At 41.7% G+C, this 26,244-nt stretch overlaps 1 protein-coding gene across 1 annotated transcript in view; it reads right to left on the bottom strand.

The window, feature by feature from the left end:
• LOC144265031 (sperm flagellar protein 2-like) overlaps positions 1-26,244 on the bottom strand; it is a 66,054-nt gene that overhangs the window by 30,401 nt on the left and 9,409 nt on the right. The window contains exons 3-4 of the mRNA XM_077817160.1: positions 21,202-21,340; positions 19,909-20,138 (exon numbers count right to left, since the gene is read on the bottom strand). Coding sequence (XP_077673286.1) covers positions 19,909-20,138; positions 21,202-21,340 — 369 coding nt within the window. The remainder of the gene's footprint in view (positions 1-19,908; positions 20,139-21,201; positions 21,341-26,244) is intronic.

Below are 26,244 nucleotides of genomic sequence, written 5' to 3'. Positions count from 1 at the left end.
ATTTGGGGCTTGGATGTGATTTGAACTCATACACTCACAAACTTTAAGGCTAGACAGAACTATCATGATCATCTAGTCTGACTCCTGCACATCACAGGCCACAGAACCTCACCTATCTACTCCTGTAATAGGCCCATAACCTCTGACTAAGTTACTGAAGTCCTCAAATTTTGATTTAAAGACTTAAAATTACAGAGAATCCACCATTTTCTCTAGTTCAAACCAGCAAGTGACCCATGCCCCATGCCGCAGAGAAGGGGGGAGAAAACCAACAACCAAAAACCCAGGGTCTCTGCCAATCTGATCTTAGGTGAAATTCATTCTTGACTCCTAATATCACAAAGAGTTAGACCCTGAGCATGTGGGTGAGACCCACCAGCCAGAGAAAGAATTCTCTGGGTAACTCAGAGCCTTCTCAAACTAGTGTCCCATCTCTGGCCATTGGAGATATTTGCTAACAACATTCACAGATGGGCTATTTGCCATTGTAGACAATTTAATCATACCCTCCCCTTCACAAATTTATCAAGCTCAAATCTTGAAATGTTAGATTTTTTGCTGCCACTACTCTCCTTGAAAGGCTGTTCCAGAATTTTATTCCTCTGATGGCTAGAAACATTGGTCTAATTTCAAGCCTAAACTTATTGATGGCCAGTTTTTATCCATTTGTTCTCGTGCCAACATCTTGTGCCTTAACTTAATAATTCCTCTCCCTTCCTGGTATTTATCCTCTGATGTCTTTATAGAGAGCAATCATATTTCCGCTCATCCTTCATTTTGTTAGGCTAAATAAGCCACGCTCCTTAAGTCTCCTCTTGTAAGATAGGTACTCCATTCTTCTGTTCACCCCAGTAGCTCTTCTTTGCACCTGTTCCAGTTTGAATTAATATTTCTTAAAAATGGGAGACCAGAATTGCACACACTATTCCAGATGACATCTCACCAATGCCATGTATAATGGTAATAAGAATTCACTCTCTCTGTTTGAAATACCTCACCTAATGCACCCTAGAATTGCATTAGCCTTTTTCATGGCTACATCACATTGGCAGCTCATAGTCATCCTGTGGTTGACCAATACACCTTTCTCCTCCTCTGTAGCTTCCAATTGATATGTGACCACCTTACAGCAGGAATTGTTGCTGTTGACCTATAAGTGCTTGACCTGCCACTTTGCACTACTAAATTTCATCTAATTTCTATTACTCCAGTTTTCAAGATTGTCCAAATCTTCTTGTATGATATTCTGGTCCTTCGCCATACTGGCAATACCTCCCAACTTTGTCATCCACAGATTTTTATTAGCGCACTCCCACTTTTTGTGCCAAGGTCACTAATGAAAATGTTCAAAAAGACTGGTTCCAAGACTGATCCTTGAGGAACTCTACTAGTAACCTTCTTTCAGCCTGATAGTTCACCTTCCAGCATGACCCGTTGTAGTTTTCTCTTTAACCAGTTCCTTACCCACCCTTCAATTCTTGTACTAATCCCCATCTTCTCCAATTTAACTAATAAACCCATGCAAGAGAAAGAGGTGGAATAAGCACTCCTCTTACTCCCTTTGGGCCTAGACTCCTAAGAATAATCTTGTGCTACATGCTTACTTACTTCAACCCAAAGCAGATAGATAGTGCAGAGTTTTGGCTCCACTTATGTTCCTTGCTGGCCGGCAGAAAAATTGCTGCTGGTATAGAGCAGTAGAAAATCACTACTCCCAGGGAACAAGGAAGAAGAGGAAATGTGACTCAAGGGGGTGTCTTGGAAGCACAATGTCTATGAGAACTACTCCTGGGATGGTGAAGCGTACACATCGCCCATTACTCATAGCTGTGCCTAAAATCACAATCTAGCCAATAGGTTTCAGAGTAACAGCCGTGTTAGTCTGTATTCGCAAAAAGAAAAGGAGTACTTGTGTCACCTTAGAGACTAACCAATTTATTTGAGCATGAGCTTTCGGTCACGAAAGCTCATGCTCAAATAAATTGGTTAGTCTCTAAGGTGCCACAAGTACTCCTTTTCTTTTTGCGAATCTAGCCAATAGTTTCCTGTTCTAGAAGTTTATTCTCCTCTTCATAGGTATGCATGAGGTGATGACTTGCCTGAAATGACTAATATTTCAAGATATATATTGCAACACATCACTGTTCATGGAGGCAGGCTCCTGCATGCAGGCATGGTGGGAACCCCTCAAGCTTTGTTTTCAGAGAGGACATCTTGCACCATCCCTGCAGTACACACAATGCCACAAGCAGATGAAGAACAACAAGGCAGCAGGTCTAGATGAGATCCCCACTGAAACCTTTAAAGATGGTGGACCTGCTTATCCTTAAAATCTGGATAAAGGAGGAGATACCCAGTAAAATGAGGGATGCCCTGATTGTCACCCTCTTCAAGAAAGGGGATAAAGTGGATTGTGGAAATTATTGTGGTATCTCCCTCCTAGCCATTGCAGACAAGTTCTGGTATGGATCCTTGCGACCCACCTTCTGCCTGTCAGAAGAAATTTTACTGGAGTTAGAGTGGTTTTTGACCATGTTGTTGAACTGTGGATATGATCTTCACAGCACAGCAGCTGCAAGAAAAGTGTCGGGAGCAAAACTGACCACTGTACATGGCTTTTATTGATCTAACTAAAGACTTCGATTCAATGAATTGCCGTGCCCTCTGGACTGTATTTTATATGATTGGATGTCCTGATAAATACATCAATGTCCTAAAATTGCTTCATGATAACATGAAAGTGACTGTTCTGAGCAGCACTGGCTCCCAGAGTGAACCTTTCAAAGTACAAACAGGAGTGAAACAGGACTGTATCATCGCTCCAACCATGTTTGCGTTTTTTACTGCTTTAATCCTTACCTAATTGCTGGGAAGTTTACAGCTGGCATTGAAATCGTTTGCAGAATGGATGGAAAGCTGTTCAGGCTTAGCGGAGTAAGATCTCCACAACATCTATTGTGGAATTTCAGTATGCTGATGACAACGCAATCTTTGCCCACTCTTAGAAAGATCTTCAAACTATCCTAAATGTGTTTGCCGATGCTTATGCCTGTCTTGGTTTCACTCTTAATATCAAGAGGAATAACATGCTCTATCAGCCCTCTCCAAAAGAGGTATTACATGCCCCATCTATCAAAATCAATGGAGTGGCACTGGAGAATGTCAATCATTTCCTCTGCCTTGGAAGTCAGCTTTCATCCAAGGCAGATACTGATGCAGAAATTCAATATGGCTTGAGCTTTATCAGTGTAGCTTTTTATCGTTTATGGCACAGGGTTTTTGAAGATCATGACATTCAGACAGACACCAAGCTTCTTGTTTATCAAGCCGTTATTCTCCCAACACTGTTGTATGGGTCCGAAACTTGGACAACCTATAGATACCACTTGAAAGTCCTTGAAAGGCACCATCAACACAGCCTTTGTAAGTTTCTGAAGATCAAATGGGAAGACAGGCGCACCAATATTAGTGTTCTGGAAGACGCACAGACCACCAGTATTGAGGCAATGATAATCAGTCAGCAATTCCACTGGACTGGTCACATTGTCCGGATGCCACACCATCGCCTCCCAAAACAGGTCCTGCTCTCTCAGCTGAAAAAAGGGCACCATAACGTGGGTGGACAATGGAAGCATTATAAGAACTTGCTGAAGGACAACCTAAAAAAGTGTAATATTGACATTGACATTTGGGAGACACCTGCACAGGATCACTTAAAATGGAGTGAAGTCCTACGTGATGGTCCCCTGCATTTGGAACTTGCTCACCGACAAGCTGAAGAGGACAAGAGGTGCAGGAGGAAGGAGAAACTGGCTTTCAGTCATGGTCAACAGCCTCCTGCTGAACCTGAAAACATCTGCCTTCATTGTAATAGAACTTGTGGTTCAAGGATTGGCTGTATTAGCCACCTGAGGACACATAACTCCCATGGAAGATGATCATGCTCGGTAACAAGTGATCGCTCATCATCATCATCACTACCTTTTTGCAGGTCAGCTGCCAGTTCCTCCTTAGGGGGGAATGAAATACTTCTACAATTTATTTATTAAAAAATAGCAACAGAAACCTCAAAATACGTAACAGGAGGGCAGATTACTGGTGGTCTATCACAACACGTATTGCTAGAGAATAGCAATTACAAGTAAGCAATTTTCTCTAATCCAAATACATTTCTGGTACATTCCCCACTCTCCAGGGATGTCTCTAAAATAAAAATATAACATCAAAAATTCTCAACAAACTAAAATAGTTCCTCTATTGCAGACTAATAGGGAAAAGGGACCAACTGAAGTAAAAGCAGGCTAAGGCTCTACTGTTAACCTAAATTACAACCCCAGCTACAAGGAAAAGAGCTGGAGAACTCCTGTCTTAAGAAGAGATACGAGGGACTGCCTGAACCGCAACTCCAGTTCCAGGCAAACGGCTGTGTGGGACTCCTGTCTTATGGACAAAGCAAGACAAAAACGGGCTTTATGAAGTACAACCCAGCTGCTACCAAAGAGGCTGGGAATAGCCTTAAGGAAGCTCCTCAATAACTGGCTGGGGAAAAGCCACATGAGGAGACAGAACTCCAGAGCGGGAATAGGGGAATCTGCAGTCCCTGTGAAAGACAAGGACAAAATAGGGAAAAGGTAGGAGCAGCCTGAAGAAACAGCAAGGGATTAGAAGGAGCAGTTCTTAGCTGCCTAACACAGGGTCCCTGGGCTGGAACCCAGAGGAGAGGGCAGGCCTGGGTTCCCCTGTCTCTCCTCCAGCAAGAGGGGAGGTGCAGGCCGTGGGACTGAAAGAGGCAAAAGACAGATGAGGTCCACATGGGCGTCAAAGGCCAAGCATAAAGACCACTGGATTCTGGATTTTTTCCTCATTGGACTTTTCTGTTGCCCTCAGAAGGGCATTGAACTGAGAGGAGACAAGGGCAGGCTATGGAAGCTGCAGACTGCTACAGCACCAGTATGATGGACAATATTGGGTGCTAGAGCAGAAGAACCCCTGCAATGCTGTGTCCTGGCACAAGGGGGTGCTCTGTGAGTTTGCTCCATAGCATCTTACACCCTATTGTAGTGGTTAGTGCAATCCTATTCAAAGAGGAATATGATCTAAGAATTGATCAGTCTCAGTTCCTAGTGTCTTCTAGTGCGGGACTAAGGACTAAGTACAAGTTCTGTACTTATTCACAGTGAGTACGGGTCTTTTCCACAAGTAGTTCCACTGAAGAAAATGGGATTATTTATTGAGTACTTCTGCTGAGTAATACCGTTCAACAGTGGCAGAATCAGGTCTTAAAGGAAAACTGGTGACCTAGCTATCCAATTCAAAAACTTGGGAAAGTGACATCCTGCAGGACAGAGTCATTACATGTATCTTCCCTTGTGAAAATATATTTGACCTCTTAAGAATCACTAGCTTCCTCTGTGCCATAATAGCACTCCTCCTTGTCTTCTTCCTCACAGGTGTCCCTTCAGACCCAAACAGCCATGCAGGCTGTAGTGCCAGTGGAAAAGTTGGCACTGGTAGCACAGGCAGTCTCAAGGAGCTGTTGAGTACACCATCACAAGGACTGCCAGTGGTAAGTGTGCTAAGACTAGCATTGGATGTGTGACAAAGGTTCTGATGGAACAGGGCACAAGCCTTAGCACTGAACACAGACGAAGCTCTGTCTGGTTCTTCTCTGCCTTATCATCAAGACAGTACTTTGAGGTATCGATATCAGTGCAGAGGTCCATGTTATCATCAGAGTAATTTGTCTGGAAGTAGACATCAAGTCATGTGATATCCCCTACTGTTACTTTTTAAGATCCACTGTCTCATATACCTGTATAGCACTATTTCAAGCAGGGTCACCAGAAGTCTTGGTTGAGTGCCAGCAAATACACAAAGCTGGTCCCCTCTTGATATGGGCTGAAAAGTATAGTTTAAAGCAATGTCTCACTTCACAAGGAGGAACTGGGGTGAAGCACCAACAGGATGGTGCATTGAGTCACTCAAGGCAGTGCACTGTGGAAGAATCTGTTGTATAAACCAGTCCATCCTTGCCACAGAATTGTGCAGTAAAATCTAAGCTTTCATTAAAAAGTTAAGTTTCTAGACCTTTTGATTGCCTTAACTTTTCCCATGTGAATAGAATTTAAACAGGTATAGTGTTTTTTTCTTAAGTCTTCAAACAGCCAGCCTGAAAAATGGCTCTGAGAGGTATGAACTGCCACATACAAGTCAGTGCTATGCTACTCAGACATTGATGACAACTTAAGTGTCAAAACTGTAACAACTTTGCTGCTTAGCATTTAGCAGAGACATTTAGCTAATGTACTTATCCATTTTTGTTGACACAGCCGTGAACAATGGAGAGAATAGTGGGGCATGTGGTTACTGTAATGAGAAACTCTGACTTCAAGTCCCTACCATTTCAATAGGGCCCGGAAGGCTTTTAAATGCTCTCTAGAACTTCTGACATCAGGTGACATACAATCACACACTCCAGTTAATCATGGCTCTGCTGAGACTGCTGATGTAATTGTGTCTGTCCATGAAGAATTTAATACAATTATAATATGGGCATTTTCTGAAACCACTGGAGTGTCTTCCTTTCTCCATCCTATAAGTGAGGTCAGCAACACAAAGAGAGAATAAGGCAACAAGTGTGTTGATGTTCAGATCTAAAGATTTGAACTATGGGATGGAAGCAGATGAACACTTGGCATGTTGAAAGAACTGCCTTTCCTCCCATGTATCTAAAAAGAAACAAGCTTTGTGCTGAGGAGATTCATGACTCAATGCTTAAGGTATTGAGTATTCATAGAATCACAGAATCATAGAATATCAGGGTTGGAAGGGACCTCAGGAGGTCATCTAGTCCAACCCCCTGCTCAAAGCAGGACCGATCCCCGACTAAATCATCCCAGCCAGAGCTTTGTCAAGCCTGACCTTAAAAACTTCTAGGGAAGGAGATTCCACCACCTCCCTAGGTAACGCATTCCAGAGTTTCACCACCCTTCTAGTGAAAAAGTTTTTCCTAATATCCAACCTAAATCTCCCCCACTGCAACTTGAGACCATTACTCCTTGTTCTGTCATCTGCTACCACTGAGAACAGTCTAGAGCCATCCTCTTTGGAACCCCCTTTCAGGTAGTTGAAAGCAGCTATCAAAAACCCCCCTCATTCTTCTCTTCTGAAGACTAAACATCCCCAGTTCCCCCAGCCTCTCCTCATAAGTCATGTGTTCCAGTCCCTTAATCATTTTTGTTGCCCTCCGCTGGACTCTTTCCAATTTTTCCACATCCTTCTTGTAGTGTGGGGCCCAAAACTGGACACAGTATTCCAGATGAGGCCTCACCAATGTTGAATAGAGGGGAACGATCACGTCCCTCGATCTGCTGGCAATGCCCCTACTTATACAGCCCAAAATGCCATTGGCCTTCTTGGCAACAAGGGCACACTGTTGACTCAGATCCAACTTCTCGTCCACTGTAACCCCTAGGTCCTTTTCCGCAGAACTGCTGCCAAGCCATTCGGTCCCTAGTCTGTAGCGGTGCATTGGATTCTTCTGTCCTAAGTGCAGGACTCTGCACTTGTCCTTGTTGAACCTCATCAGGTTTCTTTTGGCCCAATCCTCCAATTTGTCTAGGTCCCTCTGTATCCTATCCCTACCCTCCAGCATATCTACCACTTCTCCCAGTTTAGTGTCATCTGCAAACTTGCTGAGGGTGCAATCCACACTATCCTCATCCACATTCAATGTGTTGAGGCCTAATCTCATTGTGTAATCAGCACCATGAAAGCCAGTAAGTCAATGCCTTGTTGAAACACCAGACAATCAGGTGAAACAAAATCAGGCCAATGCACTAATGGCACAGAAATCACCTATGCTGTAAATGGAGCAGTAACATAGGAACTAAGTTCCAAAAGGGTCAGTAGTGTAATTGGGCACCACTCAAAAAGTAGGAGCCATGAATAGAAAATTCTTTTTAGACCAAAACTACTTTTTTAGGCCCTGATTATGCATCCCTTCCTCAAATCAATTAATGTTTGTTCAATAGTAGTCCCACTGAATTGAGTAGTCCCACTAAATTGAGTTCATGAGACTACTGACATGAGCAAGTACTATCCAATGTGAGTACTGGTTGCAGAGTAAGCCTTTAATATTAGGAGCCTGACCAAGGAAAAACATGCTGAAAAAAATCCTGTACACCATCACTGGAAAGCAGACCCTCACCACTGAAGTGCTGACAAATCCTGGGAAGCTTCTCTATTGAAAGATGGCAGAAAGAAACTCACCTTGGAATTTGGGGTGCAGCCTGTGGAACTTAAAAAAGGTGTGCAAGACACTCCTGTGCACCAACAGCTCAGAAAACTTGAATGATGGGAATTTGTTTGGAATCACAGACCCAAGAGAACAAAAAACAGAACATCCACTGTAATAACCTATATATTTCCCAGTGATACCTTATCTTGTGAAATAAATGGACTGGATTATTTGAAACTTCTATAGTACCTTTTACTATTGGCTCTAACACACCTGAATTATACATTAGAGTGAAACCTGTACAACAGACTACCCTTAATAGCAACCTTTTGTCTTAAGATACACTTCTGCTTCACTTTAATAGAAGATCACCTCCTGGAAACAACAGGTCTCTGGCTGTCTGAATGGCTGTTCAGTACAGATTTTGCTGCAATTTTTAACTAGCTGTCAATTTCTACTTATTGAATTAACTTTAATTTTCAATAATGGGATTTTAAAACTTTTTAACAGCTTTATTCTAGTTGTACATAGTTTATTATTTAGCTTTAACAATAGCTGTAAATGTAGCACAGAGATAATCTCTCATGTGCAGTTCTTCCCATTGATAATCAAATTAATTAACAGCTATGAGAGTGAGCTCATTCAATAGTTCTTTGGACCACTGGACTACCTCCATCTACAATCTGCATATCAGGATCTATACCTTCGTGTCTTGGTATTTGTGTTAGAAGATACCTGGTATAGGCCCAATCTTGCAAATCATAAAGCATGTGTCTGCAGAATCAGGGTCAAACTGGACTCCTCACTAAAGAAGTATGGCCCAGTGGTTTGGGCACTGGCCAGGGACATGGGACACCTGGGTTCAATGCAGAGCATGCCACAGACTTCCTGTGTAACCTTGAGCAAGTCACTTAAACTCTCTATGCCTCAGTTCCCCATCTGTAAATGGAGAGGAGAGGAGATGCGTGCCACCAGGCTAAACCACCCATTGTTACCATGAAAAGGACACCTTTACAACCAAGGTGGTCATGAGATATGTAGATGTAGACTCTTCACTAAATTCCTTTCTTTACTTATAGAGATTGTTTGATTTTCAAAATTTAAAAGACAATATAATCAGAACTTTTAGAAGTTGGCAGTCTTCTTTCTTTCCTGCTCATAAGCATCCATCAGCTGGTCTTAAGTCAATACATGCAAAATCTGCTGTTGGATGAATGAAATGCCCTACTGTATCCCTAACTGATTTGACCTTCTTCAAAAATGTTCAGCAGAAGTACAATTTTATTACTGCTTTTGAGAGATAGAAAGAGCGTAGCACTCATCCTTGAAAACATAACTTTGCTTAAACTTGCCTCCCATACTCAGCAAATAATTTCATAGTTCTGGTGTAACATGGGAGGTCATGGGAGGAAAGGCATTATCTCAGACAGCCAGAACCAGTCGCATGTAGGACTCAGGACAGAAATTCCGAACTCTACACTGGCTCCCCACTGAATAGAGAGTGGAGCACTGGGGTGATGAGTTCATGACAACCTATAACTCCTTTTATAACTCCTCTTCCCTTGTGGAAGTCAGCTGCATGGAAAATATTGCAGACCTAAGGTCCATGGGTCCAGTGAAGGACTGGGACCCAAGTGATTCTGCACCTCATTCTCTATGACCAGGTGTAGGTCTTTTATTATTATTTCCATTATTGTGGCCTGTCTAGCCTCACTATTAATATGTAGTTGGCTTATATAGCAGTAAAGGAATACGATGCTCTTTACTGGCATTGCTTAAGCCAAGGATTTGGCCAAGAATGATAATGTCATTTATATCATCATACACTTATATGGATCCCAAAACACTTTACAACTTTCAATAACTGTGTCAGGTATATCACTCATTCACACACACAGACCTTTTTAGGACAAGAAATGAGGTAATCATATTCTTTGGAGTGCCACAGAGGAGTTTGGTAACAAAATATTACTTAAACTGAAATTTGCTAAGAACATAAAGGTAACACTCTGTTTGCAAGCTTTTAACACAGTTCCGCATGACATTCTCATAAGCAAACTAGGGAAATGTGATCTAGATGAAATTACTAGAAGATGGGTACACAACTGGTTGAAAGACCATACTCAAAGAGTAGTTATCAATTGTTTACTGTTAATCTGGGAATACAAAGTATGTATAATATAAAGCATCTAGTGGGTTCTCTCAGGGGTCAGTACTGGGTTTGGTACTATTCAGTATTTCCATTAATGACTAGAATAATGGAGTGGAAAGTACGCTTATAAACTCTGAAGATGAAACCAAGCTGGGAGGGATTGCAAGCACTTTGGAGGACAGATTTAAAATTCAAAATTACCTTGATGAACTCAGACCAATTCTCAAATTTTAACAAGATGAAATTCAATAAAGACAAGTGCAAACTCAAATGCACAACTACAAAATGGGGAATAACTGTCTAGGTAGTAGTGCTGCTGAAAAGGATTTAGGGGTTATAGTGAACCACAAACTGAATATGAGTTGCTAATGTGATGCTGCTACATGTAATTAGTCTGATTGCCCCACACTTCCTTGGTTATGCAGTTGACATAACAAGTTGACAGCTTGAGGTGATATGGCTGTAGTGTTCTGCCATAGCTCCTTATTTCCAACAGAAGTTATATTCTCTGTTTACAAGTAGAGGATTATAATATCATGTGGGGAATAAGCAGCACCAGCAGATGAGTGGCCAAGAAATAAGGACTAAGGGGCAGATCCTCAGCTAGTGCAAATTGTCATAACTCCTTTAAAGTCACTGGAGCTATAACAATTTACACCACTTGAAGATATGCCTCAAGTATCTTAATTTCATATGGAGGTTGTTTACTTTGAAGACTGAGGGGAAATAAATGTAAAAAAAGGATATATAATGTGCAGAATTGTTTTTAAGTAGGCTGTTTTCCAAAGTCAATAATTATTTACTGATATATACAGCAACTTTAAGTGTTAACACGTTTCAGTAAGTAATGAATCCAGATAACATATAATAACATAACAAAAATGTCCTTTCAACTAAATTAGGCACGTTACAACAATAAAATAAAACTACAAAGTAAAAATAAAATTATATTTTTAAAGGAGATAGAAAAAACCCAGGAACAAATAAGAAATTTTTTGGTACATGTGCCAAGTGAATAAGGCAAACCATTTTAAAAGGGCAAGCAATAGGGTTGGAAGACGTAAAGATGAATCACAGTGCCTGAATTATGAGAGAGGACAAACATGAGACAAGCTCTGCAAATATAAAGATCAATTTTTAAAGAGCCTCAAAAGTTATCAGTTATAGATTTTGAACTTGTTTCAATTTCAGAGGTAAACAATTCACTTGCCCAAACCAAAGAATATCATAGGAATGACAGAGATGACGAATTATATGAGCAGAAAATATGAAACAGAAAGAAAACCCTTGCAACAATTAAGATAAGAATTATCAGATCTGGTTGAAAAATAGGGAAAATGTTTAATGGAAGTCCCCCTACCCCTTTTTTTATTTGAAACCAAGTTTCAATAATTTCTGATCAGCTCTTGATGTTCCTAAGGGCTGGCTATGTTTAACATCAGAGGCAGTGGTATTTTAATAGGGCAGGGGTGGGCAAACTACAGCCCGCGGGCTGAATCTGGCCCATCAGCCATTTTAAGCCGGCCCTCAAGCTCCCGCTGGGGAGTGGGGTCTGCCCCACTCCAGCGCTTGAGCCGGGGAGCAGGGCTGGGGGCTGTTCCACGTGGCTCCTGAAAGCAACTGCATGGCCCTGCTCCAGCGCTTGAGCCGAGGCTCAGGGTTGGGGGCCACTCCACGTGGCTCCCAGAAGCCGCAGCATAGCCCCCCTCTGGCACTCGACCTGTGGAGCAGGGTCAGGGGCCACGCCACACAGCTCCCGGAAGCAGCGGCATGGCCTCCTCTGGAACTCCAATGGAAGCTGCAGGGGCAGTGCCTGTGGATGGAGCAGCATGCAGAGCCGCCTGGCCATACCTCCTCGTAGGAGCCGGAGAAGGGACATGCCGCTGCTTCCGGGAGCTGCTTAAGGTAAGAGCCGCCTGGAGCCTGCACCCCTGAACCTCTCCCCATACTCCAGCCCCCTGCCCCAGCCCTGATCCCCCTCCCACTCTCCAACCTCTTTATCCCAGCCCAGAGCACCCTCCTTCACCCCAAACCCCTCATCTCCAGCTGAAGCCTACACCCCTTCCTGCACCCCAACCCCCTGCTCCAGCCCTGATCCCCCTCCTGCCCTCCAAATCCCTCTGACCCAGCCCAGAGCACCCTCCTACACCCCAAAAATTTGCCCACCCCTGCAAAAGTGGGCAAATGAGTGAAGTAATTGTGTGTGTGCATATTCATGTGCGTGCAGTGAAGGGGATAGGTTTTTTGTATACCATGCTGATGGGTATCTTAAAACCTAAATAGATACATATAATATATTTGTAGGCACAAACGTGTACATAAAGCTCTTTGGGATTCTTCTCGATATAAGGTAATTATGTACAAGCAAAGATTTTAAGCTGTGCAGACAGATTTTTGAAAGATTAAATAAATGAAACTATATGATTAAATAAGAGATCTAACTGGAGAGGTAAATGATAAATAAGAATCAAAAGATTTTCTACTTTTGAAAGAAATATAATGAAAGAAAAATTACCCTCGGAAAAAATGAACACTAGTTATGGAGGTCTCATTACCTATGTCTACAAACAAAACTACAGTTCCTACTCATACTTAACATCAAATTGCAGCTAAATAAGTTTACTGTTCTAAAGATTTTGATTTGTACTCACAAAAGTGCTAGGAAATGGACATAAATCCGAACCCCTTTTAGTATACATTATAGAAGATATTTGAAATCATGGGCCCTTACTCAGGCAAAACTCCCACTGAAGGACAGACTTCCAATTGTTAAATGGAGTCTCAAATTTAGCTATTTCAAATCCAATGATGCAACAAAATTAAACTGATGTCAGGCTTACAGTATCTGCAGTTTTTGATGCAAATAATAAGAAGATGGTGGCCATTGGCTATTTTATATTTGGTAAATACTGAAATAATAAGGCCTGGGATAAATTCTGACTACAAATAATCTGTCATGATTGATTAGAAAGATAATCTTCAAACTGTACATGCCCTGAATGCCAGAGAGCAGCTCAGGTCTAAGTTGTCTATTTTTCACTGTGTCTAAATTTACAAGTATTCTAAATTATTTTTGGATTTAGAATAGAGAAGTAAATAAAGACTTGATTCATGGTTGCTTCATTTGAATGGTTAGCTCTACAAATTGGACTGATATGGTTCATACAGGTCATGATTATGAAGAAATGGCATAAGCTACAAACATAATCATGCATATCAATTATAAATAGAAGAAAAGAATGGGACAGAATTTATTTTAGTTAGTTTAGAAATGCAAAGCGGGTGAATTTAAAATAGGATTCAGTAGGGCACGTTTAGTAAAATATTAATAAGTTCCAGAAAACAAAGATGCATTTTTGGAAATTAATCCAGTCATAAGAAGGTGCTGCTGAAGAAAATCAAAGGAGATCAGATCAAACAAACTTAAGTAGACAGTTGGATTTTGCTGACAAGATAGACTACATCCAAAGAGACTGGGGAAAAAAAAGAAGAGAAAAATGTTGACTGGGAATTAGTGGCTCAATTTCAGACCTGTCCTGGGTCTTCTATTACAGAACAGGGACACCCTTACTAGAGAACAATACAGCACATTCATCAGGGTTATACTTTAAATTACCATAAGAAAACTGATCAAAAGACTTTATGGACCCAATAAACATTGAAAATTCACCTCAAATTAATACAGTGACACTAACATATATGTTTCCTTGTTAACTGAGAGATTGCACCAGCATATATCTAGATCCAGTACAAGTCTGTTTTTTAATCCATTGATGCTCAGAGTTGTGAGTAAGGTGTCTCCATAGAGAACCAAGGGTGAAGGACAGAACAAAGTTGTCTGTGAAGCACCAGCAGCTCTTTAATACTTTACAGTCCTAGGAAACATAAAACTGTTTAAAATTTGATTTTTGAGATGATTGAACTTTATGCCCTCACCCTATTGTTAAAATATACTGGATTTGCCTTTTCTCCTCTGATTTTGTCAATCTATTAAATATATCACCAAGACAGCCTTTTTTCTTTTCAAAAATATTTTCCATCCAAATTTCATGTGAAAAGGCACTTTACATCTCTGTTTCTTCCAAAATTAATTCTTTCTCCTGTTTTTAACTCTCTTCTCTGGTTTTCCAGAGAAGTTAATTGAGAGACTGCATTTCATTCAAAATTCTGCTATATGTAATCACAGTAATGTTATACCCAGTCAACTTGATACTCTAATTCTTAAATCCTTTGCCCGGATTCTGATGAGGCTTCAGATCAAGTTTAGGATTTTTGTTATTTACATACTGTAGAACAGGGGTTCATTGTACCACGATCCCCTTCTGATGAAAAAAATTACTACAGGACCCCAGCAGGGGGGACCAAAGCCTGACCCCACCCAAGTCCTGCCACCTGGGTGGGGGGGCCAAAGACAAAGTCCCATTGTCCCGGGGAAGGGAGGGGCAAAGCCGAAGCCCAAGGACTTCAGCCGCAGACAGGGGGCCTGTAATCTCAGCCCCACTGCACAAAGCTGAAGCCCTCAGGCTTTGACCCCAGACAGTGGGGCTCAGGCTTTGGCTTCGGCCCCTGGCCACAGCAAGTCTAAGCCAGCCCTGGCAACCCCATTAAAATGGGGCTGCAACCCACTTTGGGGTCCCGACCCACAGTTTGAAAACCACTGCTATGGAAGACTTGTTTTTTTAATTTTATCCAAATGTGCAGTCTTGCCACTTAATCGTTCTGGTGGTGGGGAATAGAGGTATTAGGATTAATATCTGTAGGTATTGTGTATCTGTAAGTATCTATATTAATGCCTAATCCTATAGCCCATACTCATAAGTAGTCTGGTGACTTTAGTATCACAAGTAATCTGAGGACTACTCACATGAATTAGGATTGAAGGATTAGGCACTATCATTATTATTCTTTATTATTATTATTAATTGGTTGGGGCAATGAGAGCTCTAAAAGTTTAGAGGTTGTTGGTGGCCTGGGTGAGTGTGATTGGCCTCAATGACTAGGGAGCCTAGATTCTTGTGCTAAAAGACAAGAAGAGACAGGAAAGGGAGAAATTAAAGAGGAGTGCTGTTGTGCTGTGATCTCTGCTTATTATACAAATCATAACTGACTTATTGTCATATTATCCTCCCTTGACTGTTTGTTGTACCCACGTGTTGTTTCTTGCCATATACCTTGAACGTAAGCTTTCTGGGATAGGGATAATTTATTTTTATACTCATATGTGTTTATTGCTTAGAAGACATTACCATACTACAAATACTACTACTCCAGCTACTACTGCTAATATGGATATAAACTAAAACCAATTCGTTTTGATCCCAATGGTTTCCCCTGTTGTCATCACTCTGGTGAATGGCATGTCAGCAGACAAGAACTGAAGTCATTGGCTGACGCTGATATGCATTAGCATATTTGGTCATAAAGTTTCCACCATCCATGATGTAAGAAAGAATGAGGTTCCCAATCTTGCATATATTACCAAAACCTGGCTGGACAATACTGCTGGACCTGTATTTGTGCAGTTGGTCTCATTTGGATGTTTTGTACAGTAGGAACTGAAAAGGATTGCTGAGGAGGTGGTGAGTCTGTGCTGTTTGTATCCAATCTACTGCATAGGTCTTTCACCAAAAATGGATTGAATACAATATGTCCATCTTGTGTGTGAGATCCCAAATAAAAGATACTAATCTTGGCATACATATCACACCAGTGTTCCTACCTGAGTCCCTGCTGGTGTAGTGTTAGATTCTCCTGGACTGTTCATGATCAGCCACTTAAACATCTATTCTGATGATTATTCCTCTGAATAAATTCAGGCCTCCATGAGGACCACGGCTGACGACAATCTTGAGCTAGTGTTTAGATAAGGACTGGAGGTGGGTTGACTGATTATGTTACCTATGTCTTTGGACCATTACCTCCTGCAGAAATAGAAGATTGCAGCATACCTTTTTCATTATGGCAAGGAAACGGTTTTGATGGTCTGCTCTTGATGGAACAAGAGCACTCTGAAGGGGAGGGCTGTTCTTCCAACAGACCACTCTATTATTGTTTTCAGTAGGGTTTTTAAAGTTGTTATACTGTGGCTGTGGAGGAGATAAAGAAAAAGATTTTTTCTTCTACTATCCCATCTCCAAAATCTTGTTCCACAGACCTTTTTCGATGACTGATAACTTGGACAATCCAACTGACTCCACTCACACGATGACTCTAGTTTGGTTTGTGAGGAAACTCCTTTTTATTTTGTGGAGACACTTTGATTCTGACCAAAGTGTCTGCTTCTGTGGAAGCAGGGCAACTGTTTGGGGGACAAATGCTGTCATCTGTTTCAGCCAGTGGTGCTCTGTGAAGTACTGGAGGGTGATCTTTGAGCCCCAACCTCAGTTCTGGATTCATGTCCTTCCTGAACCTGGGGAGGTTCTGAATCCAGTGATAATCCAGACTGTCAGTGCCTCTCTTAAGAGTATGCTGCTGGCTTTCTTAAAGAATAATTGAGGTTTTTGTTCAAGATGCAAAAAAATGATGTTGACTTATCTGGTTAACTACAGTCCTGTATCTAATCTTCTCTTCATGGTTAAAATTACCTACATATCTCAGATTTCCTTGATTCTTGTCAACTGGGGTACCAACTAGGTTACGGGATGGAGATTATGTTGATCGCATTGATTGATGACTTCATCCTATCAGTGAATGAAGGCTGAACATGCGGATATCTTTAGATATATCCACTGCTTGCAACACCACTGACCATAGTAAGTTGCTATGGACCATATGTATGCACCATGGGGGAAGGGACAGGGTTGTCCTCAATTTTTTTCTCAAAGTTCCCAGGAAGTAGTGTTTGGCAATTGCCATTTCTCCATGAAAGTACTAACTGCAGGGTTCCTTCTTGTTCAACATTTTTTTTTAGGAGGGTCAGTGAGATAGCACGAGCTGCATTGCTTTCAACAGACAGATGATTCCAATCTATTTCTGTTCCTTCTGCCCCAGATAGTACAGTAGAGTACCTTTTCCAGTGTTTGGCTGTATTGAGAGTGAGCTGGCTAAAGCTCAATCTAGATATGTTGATTGGTTGGGGAAACCAATCGGAAGATATGGTGAGGATTATATCTGCTTCTCTGATTAAGGTGTCTGTCTCTCACTTCTCACTGGAGTATTTGGTTAGATTCCTAATTACTGTGGTATGATCACATTTCAGCAGGAACCAGACTGTTTTCTTTCATTTGTGTCTGGCCAGGAGGTTGAGATTTATTGATTTATTTTGGGGGGCAGGGGAGAGGAAGATATGTATCTTATTACCATGATTCATGCCTTTGTCACTACAGAATTAAATTACTGCAATGTGCTCTTCATGGGGCTACATCTTAAATCCATTCAAATGATGAACAAAGTGCAGAATGCAGCAGCCCACTTGTTAAGCAAGATATATATCTGTCAGGACATTACACCAGTGCTTGTTATCTTCACTGGGTACCTGTATGTTTCTATCATTATAGAGTTTAAGGAGTTGTTTTTGATCCTGTGGGTTCCTAGCCACTAGCATTACCATAATACCAATAACGTAAAATAATAACAACAAAATGCATGTGGCCCGCGACCTGCCTATTTGAGAGCAGCTCTATTTCTGTGCTATACTGTCACTGCAGAGATCAGTGGAGGCTCTTGAACTGCAGTCCCTTTGGCTTTAAAAGAGAGGGAACTGCTGGTAGGGCATTCTTGACTTGGCTTTGGAACTTGTTCCCCACTTGGTCCAGAATAGCTTGAGTCTGTTGACCTTTCTTTTACTGGAGGAGGTGCTACTTAAGGGGCAACATTGGAGGAAGGTGAGATATTCTACATTTTTTTTTGCTATAAGATTTAACTGGTTGTCATCAATATATGATGGAAATTATTGCTGCATTTAACTATATAGAAATGTCAAGGGTGTTAAAGTCTGTGTTAGACACCTTTTTATAGTCTTATATATCTAATAAATAAATCTAAAACGAAAGCTCCTTGAGGGAATGACCAGCCATGTTTGATGTCTGTGAAGTCTGCTTTACTCCTATGGAACTCTATAAATGAATGCAAATATAAGATATTCCCTGCTTCTTATAATTAGTTATATGCACAATACTATCTGTTATTTTATTTGCTGCAGAGCACTTTGGAATGCTCTCTCTCACAGATACATACACAAGACAGATAGACATCTCTTTAAAGGAAAACTGTAAACATGTTTCTCAGCCAAACAGTTTTCAAGCTCAAAAAGTGACCTCACTTTTTTCCCGTAAATATACACTGAAATGAATTTCAACCTAAAGGACCAAATTCATCCTTAGTGGGCCTTCGTGAGCTTCAATGCATTACACTGGGTGAATCTGGTTATGATGTTTAACTATACAAGGTATTTCTTAGCGTACTGGCGGCATAGGGGCTGGAACTAGCGGTGCTGGGGGTGCTGCTGCACCCCCTGGTTTGAAGTGATTCCCATTACATACAGAGTTTACAGTTTGGTTCAATAGCTCTCAGCACTCCCACTATACAAATTGTTCCAGCACCCCTGATTGGCGGTAGCAGTCATTTGCTACAAAAGATAATAATTTGTGACACTGCCAGTAATGAATCCTTGTGTAAATGATTGTGAACTATTTTCCATTTAATTTAATATTGATGTAACTACTCAGGAAAATATATATTTAAATAAAAGGTTTAATTTTTAAACACTTAAATTGTTTTGCATAATTCTAAAACCAGTATTAGATCATGCTGGAAACTAGTTTAAAATCTTTTACCCAGGGTTCCCACATTTGGAGGGCGTGTTTATACTAAGTGAAGAGACTCCTATAGATTCACTAATTGCATGAAATTGTTGGTTGGCTCTACAGTTAAGCTGCTTGCAGGATAAACTATCGTTGAATCTAGTAACTGAACCACAGCTGAGCTAAACGCTTCATCTACAAGTGTTACAGGAAAAAAAGAAACATATCTGATCTACGACTTGCAAAATAAATGGAATGGTTGCTGTATATTGACAAGAGGCATTCTAGAAGTGTTGGAAACTCAAGGTATTTGAACCAATGCTTTGTTGCCTTTTGGCTAAAAAGGCACCAATGTCATAAATGATGTCATTTTTAATAACATGGCTGCCATCTGCACTGAACTCAGAAGTATTCATTTAATTAAAAACTTGTATTTGAAAATGATTCTTGCCATATGAATTTTCAGAATTTCTGAATTAAGCAAGATGGCCACCACTTTTAAAACACACACAGCATACTGGAGTATACAGGAACTCAGATCAAAGACTCTTACAGATCACTTAAGTTTAGATATTTCACATTAAGATGAAAATGGATACCAGCATTCTGACTTTGCTCTTAGTAACAGTAGTAGCATCTTTACTTACTAGTATAAATTAGTGTACGTAATGCTGTTGGCTAAGTATCAAAAATGGTTTAGTAGCTCCTAACAGTTATTTTAAATCTTGATTAGGTAACTAATTCTCTTATGAACGTGTAAGAAAATTCTTTCCTACCTTTAGGTGCCACCTGTAGAAATTGCTTATGGAGTGCACTAAGTTGAGAAATAGTTAGGGTACCATTTACAGATGTCTCTACAGGTGGAGGCCGTGGTGGAGGGATAGGATCTGGAATTACTTTTACATCATTGCTTATGAAGAAGTCTGTCTCATCTAAAACCAGTTCATATTGGATTCTTGTAGAACATTCAATGTGGTGGCGTGCAATCTCAGTTAAATTGTCAACACTAAAAATTGAAGTGCAGAAAGCAAGTATTACTTTAAAATGTAAGATAGTAACTTAGAGTCAAATTCTGAAATATTTCATCAATGGGAGATTTTCTCTGTTAAGGACCACAAATCCTCTGTGTGGATCATGGGAAGGAGGGTCAACAGGAGGCCCTATGACAAGCTAGTTATTTCTCACTACATCCTGGCAGCAAGCTCTATTTGTGACTGCTATGGGAAGTCCACTTAAAGTGGAATCCCAGGCATAGAGAAAACCCGATGGAAAGATAGTACAGGTTGAGATTTTCAGAACTCCATAAGGAAAACGAGGTGATGTGTATTTGCCACACCTCACCCTGTCCACTTACTTCAGCCTGTTGCCCTGTCATGTGCCCCTGCATGGACTCCTGGATCTACGGAGCACATTCTGCAGGGAAAGGAGTAATACTGTTGTGGAGGCATAAGTACTTGGATATTATAATGGGAAGGGTCTGACCTGCACACAGAAGATCCCCTCTACATGAGAGTCAGGGAGTCATGATTAGTCCCAAATCTACACACCTCTTGGGCACTGCAGACTAATTTGTGTCACAAAGCAGGCCCTCATGTACTTATGATCTTTAAAATAACTTCCGTCAACTGCTATACACAGTGGGTTTAACAAAAGGTGGAGGATTCTGGAATGGCAGAAGCATAGCAAACAACAGCCCAAAATCCCAAGGTGGCAGGAGCCACGACTTGGTATTGTGGCTTCCTGTGAACAAAATTTCGGGTTCTCTTCTGGTGCTCATAAGTGTAACTGTATTTCCTAAGAAAAAAATAAGAATGAACAATTGTATACAATATTGCTGACTACACTTTTTAACTTTCCAAGGTATGCAGCACTATAGGGCATATATCATAAGGCAAGATCAAGTCCCAAATCCTGAGAGTAAAATTAGCAAGCAAAATGATTAATTTTTGTACATTTTTACAAATTATTTGCTTATGTCACCTGTCGGAACAATTATTTTTACCAGCTTTACTATAACTTTTCTATTCTACTAAGATACCAGGTCTATTTAAAAATTAGCCATATATTACCTGGACATTTCTGCTAGGAACCTGGCTCCAAGCCACTTTTCCATATATTTGTAAGTTTCTTCTGCTTTCATTACTAGTTCTTCAACAAATGTTAATGCCTTTGTCTTTATCAGCTGCAGTCGAGATTTTGCAGCTTCCTCTGTTGAAACAGTCATTTCAGAATAATAATTTATTTATACAATCTGAAACCTATTTTCAAACTTACTTAGGCATGTAAAATTAAGCACCAAAACCTGCACTCAGGCATCAAAATGCCTATTTAGATTTCTGTGTTCATATATTACTTTATATTTTTTTAATTCACTCAGACTCCAGAATTTGTTTTAGAAAATATACCTACTGTTGATACCAGAATGTGCATATCATAAGGATATAGCAATGTTAACCAAACTGATGTAGAAGGAAGAGGTGATAAAAAGACATTAATTCAGACAGTACCCTCTGACAAAAGTGTTAGATTTAGAAGCTCAATGATGAAAAAGCAGATAGTCCACTGAATATGATTTCAAAACATTTCCCTTAGAACTTGAATATAAAATGTATATATTCTAAAGAGGAAATGTTCCTTTTATTTAAAAATAACACCATTAATATTTAGGTAATTTAAAAAATGAAATCTTTTCAGGGAAAGACCATTCCTTTCTCAGATTTTTCAAAAGGGGAAAAAGTAAATATCAAATTATACAAATTTTATGGGAACCATAGCCAATGTTTGTTCTTACAATTCAAATTGGTGACATACTGTGAGGAAATGTCACCAAATGGTGACATACTGTGAGGAAAAAATGGGTGACATACTGTGAGGAAAAAACGGTTACCTACCGTTTTGTAACTGTTGTTCTTCAAGATATGTTGCTCATATCCATTCTATTCTAGGTGTGCGCACGCTCACGTGCACAGCCATCAGAGATTTTTGCCTTAGTGGTATCTGTAGTGGTATCCCTATGCCCTCTCAGTTCCTTCTTGCCAGCAACTCCAACAGAGGGGCAGGAGGACGGGTAATGGAATGAACGTGAGCAACACATCTCAAAGAACAACAGTTACAAAAACGTAGGTAACTGTTTTTTCTTCTTTGAGTACATGCTCATATCGATTCCATTCTAGGTGACTCACAAGCAGTATCCTTGGAGGTGGGCTCAGAGCTCACAGTCTAGAGGCTTGCAGCACTGCTCTACCCAAGCCTGCTGGGTTAAGTGCGTAATGGGACATGAACATGTGGATGGACAATCAAGTGGCTACCCTACAGATGTCCTGGATAGGCACTTAGGCTAGGAAAGCTGACAAAGAGGCTTGCGCCCTGGTTGTATGGGCAGTTACAATCATCAGAGGAGGCACCTTTGCCTGATCGTAGCAGCAGCAAATGATGCAAGAAGAAATTATTTGACGGGACACTGGATGACCTTTCATCCTGTTGGCCACCAAGACGAACAATTGCATTGATTTGTGGAATGGTTTGGTCCTTTCAATGCAAAAGGCTAGCACCCTCCTGATGTCTAGGGAATGCAACCTACGCTTCTCCTCCTCCAACTTATGTGGCTTTGGAAAAAAGACAGGTAAGTAAATGTCCTGGCCCGTATGAAACTGTGAGACCACCTGAGGCAGGAAAGCTGGATGTGGCCGCAGCTGGACCTTAACTGTTAACCTTAATTAAAAGACTGTTTAGGACAGTTCCGAGGTAAGCGCCCTAATTTCAGAGACTTGGCGGGCAGATGTCCTTCCAGGAAAGGAGGAGAGAGCAGGAAGCCAGAGGCTCGAAGGGTGGTGCCATAAGCCCCGAGAGCACAAGATTCAGGTCCCACTGAGTAACAGGGTCCTTGACGTGCAGGTAGAAGTGCTCGAGGCCCTTGAGGAACCTGGCAGTCATGTCCTGGGCGAAAAACGACCTACCCTCGAGTGGCAGATGGAAGGCTGTTGGGGAGGTAGACTGACACCAGCCACGCCTGCAGGGGCTGAGGCAGAGCCATGCGTGCCAGACCACGTCAGTGCTGGCCGCCATGTGGCCTAACAATCGCAGGCATGTGTGAGCGGTGGTGAGAAGGTGGGCTGGCATCCATGAGATCAGATCCGCTATGGCTTGGAACTGAGCCTCGAGGAGGAAGGCTCTGGCCTGATTAGAGTCTAGGACCATTCCAATTAACTCTATGCGTTGCACTGGAATTAAGGTTGACTTTCTCATTTATTAACAGTCCCAGGTCGTGACAGGTGGCGCAAACCAGGTCGAGATGATGCTGCACCTGATCCCAGGATTGGCCCTTTATCGTCGATGTATGGATAAATTTGCAACCCCTCAGCGCCCCAGGTAAGTGGCCACTGGTGCTATGCACTTTGTAAACACTCTCAGGGCTGACGAGAGACCGAAGAGCAGCGCCATGAATTGAAAATGGCAGTGGCCTAACACAAAATGGAGGAAACGCCTGTGCCCCGGGAAGATGGAAATATGCATCCTTTAAGTCAAGGGTGGCGTACCAGTATCCTGGATCCAGGGAGGGAATAATGGAAGCTATAGAGACCATGCGAAACTGCAACTTCTTGAGAGACTTACTGAGGCGGCGCAGGTCCAGATTGGATCTGAGGCCCCCTTTTGCTTTGGGGATTAGGAAATAGCGGGAGTAGAACCTTTTCCCTTTCAAGTCTGGAGGGACCTTCTGTATTGCCCCCGGGTGTAGGAGGTTCTTGACCTCTTGAATGAGTAGTTGCTTGTGAGAAGGGTCCTTGAAGAGGGATGGAGAAGTGGGGTGGGAGGGAGAGTCAACCACGAACTTCAGGGTGTAGTCCGAAGATATCATGTCGAGCACCCAGTGGTCCGAGGTCAACCGTGACTAGGCCAACCAGAACTACGGCCGGATTAACCTTTTGTGGGCCTGGCACCAAACATATTTATGGGCCCCCATGTATTCATCATGGGCCCCTTCCGAGTGTGGGCCTGGTGTGGCGGCACCACTGTATACTCAGTACTGAATCTCAGAGACATTTTTCATTTTGATCACACACCTCTGCTTAACTCTATGTATTGCCATACACAGCTTCCTCAGCCCCCAGTTTTTCTCGTTAAGCTGTACCAATGTGGGTTTCCCAGTGTCCATAGTGAGCAGAACTTTCATAATGATCAGGGAAACTCCACTCAGATTTATCTCCTTCCTCATTAAGACATTCTATAGTCATGTCTCCAGCACCACCCTATTTCACCAACCACTGTATGTGCTCCTGGCCTCAGCTCAATAAAGTTCCATAGCCAGAAGATACCTGATCAATTCTGACAAATCCCTCCCCCAGGACCCATCCTGCCATTTGAGCAAGCCACTTGTAAACATCATTTCTCCAACCCTGGCTCAGTTAGCACTTAGCCCCTAGGATCCTGCAGTCACCAGCCTTCTTTTCCCCTCTGCTCCCATCTACATGCTATTCCACTACCTGGTCACCACCACCTCTCCTCATGCTTATTTCCCTTCTACCTTGGACATGCTCCCCAAACAGCTGGTCCTATTCTCCCCCTGCAAACCTGACCTACTTCCACTTTCCCTGCTCCCCTTGACATTCCTTTCCTACTGGTGACCTCTGTTCCTTGAGGTTAACTCGTTTCTTTATCTGCTCCTAGTTTAATGGCCCTCAATAGTCACAGAGTTACCTGTAGCTCCTCTGGCTACAGCCATAGGGCCAACTGCCAGAGGCCAGCCTTAGACAGGTGCACCTTCTAGTTGACAATTCCAACACTGAGCATGCTTGAACCTTGCAATGGCAGCATTGGGACCCTCAATCCTCAGTGCTGGCCTTATGTAGCTATAGACTCTGCAGTTAGGTGCTTCCCTACTCCAGGCCATGGTTTTAAGTACCTGAGATGCCTGTCACCTGCAGCAGGAGCCCCCAGTTCCTATGTACCCAACAGCTAACACATAGTAGTGAAGAAGGTGCAGCCTGGATGATTTCTGAGGCTGGGATGCCAGGAGATTCCCCATCCCTGAGCAGCAGCTCTGCAATAAGCTCACGCCACCCCTCTCTGCTGTGGGACCGGGACCCTATGAAGACAGTGGAGTTACCGCATGTATAACCAGTTCTACCCAAAGCCTTTTGAAGTCAGTGGGAGTCTTTTCATGGTCTTTAATGGGCTGTGTAAAGAAGCAAAGGAACTAATTCTAGACTCTAGGAGTACAGTGCATTCTAAAACTATGCTGCACTGGTTTACTATTGTAAACAGGAGGGACTCACATTACCTAGTGAATAATGAACACCTCCTGCAGCGCTTAACTTTTTCTGAGAGGCCTCCCACGCAATTACTAAATGTAAACCTGCTTAGCTTACAAATTTGAAAATATCAGGTGGTATGGTTACAAAAGCAAGGCACTTCTGAATTCAGTAGGAATTTTGGATGTGCTCAGAATGCAGGACTGGTTCCTGCATGGTTACAGAACTGCTGTAAAGTGGAACAATTTTCAGTTTGTGTGATTAGAGGATATCTGGAACCATATTGTAAGACTGTCCCACATGATGAGGAAAAGTTTTCTGTTCTTTTGTTTCTGTGGGGAATTTGCCAATGCAATATTACTGTCATCTTCTTTTTAAACAAACAAAACTAAAAAAAACCAGTAATGGTTGTTGAACATAGCATTTCCGGTTTTAGTTAGCATTGGGAAGATGCCAGCATTTGTTGCTCAATTTTATCCTACTTTTTTCTAGAGAAAATTACAGTGGATCAATATTTGATTTGGGAGAAATGATGTACATTGGCCAAACAGGAGAATCTCTACGCAAAAGAATAAATGGACACAAATCAGACATCAAGAATTATAACATTCAAAAACCAGTTGGAGAACACTTCGACCTCCCTGGACACTCAATTTCAGACCGAAAAGTTGCAATTCTCCAAAAAAAACCACTTCAAAAACAGACTCCAAAGAGAAACTGCAGAATTGGAATTAATTTGCAAACTGGACACCGTCAAATTGAATAAAGACTGGGAGTGGATGGGTCATTACGTAAAGTAAAAACTATTTCCACATGCTAATTTTTCCCCCTACTATTACTCACACCTTCTTGTCAACTGTTTGA

This window comes from Eretmochelys imbricata, chromosome 5 (genome assembly GCF_965152235.1).
Source record: "Eretmochelys imbricata isolate rEreImb1 chromosome 5, rEreImb1.hap1, whole genome shotgun sequence".
NCBI classification, from domain to species: domain Eukaryota; kingdom Metazoa; phylum Chordata; order Testudines; family Cheloniidae; genus Eretmochelys; species Eretmochelys imbricata.
Note: the sequence above shows the minus strand (reverse complement) of the source record. Positions and strands in the feature narration are given on the sequence as shown.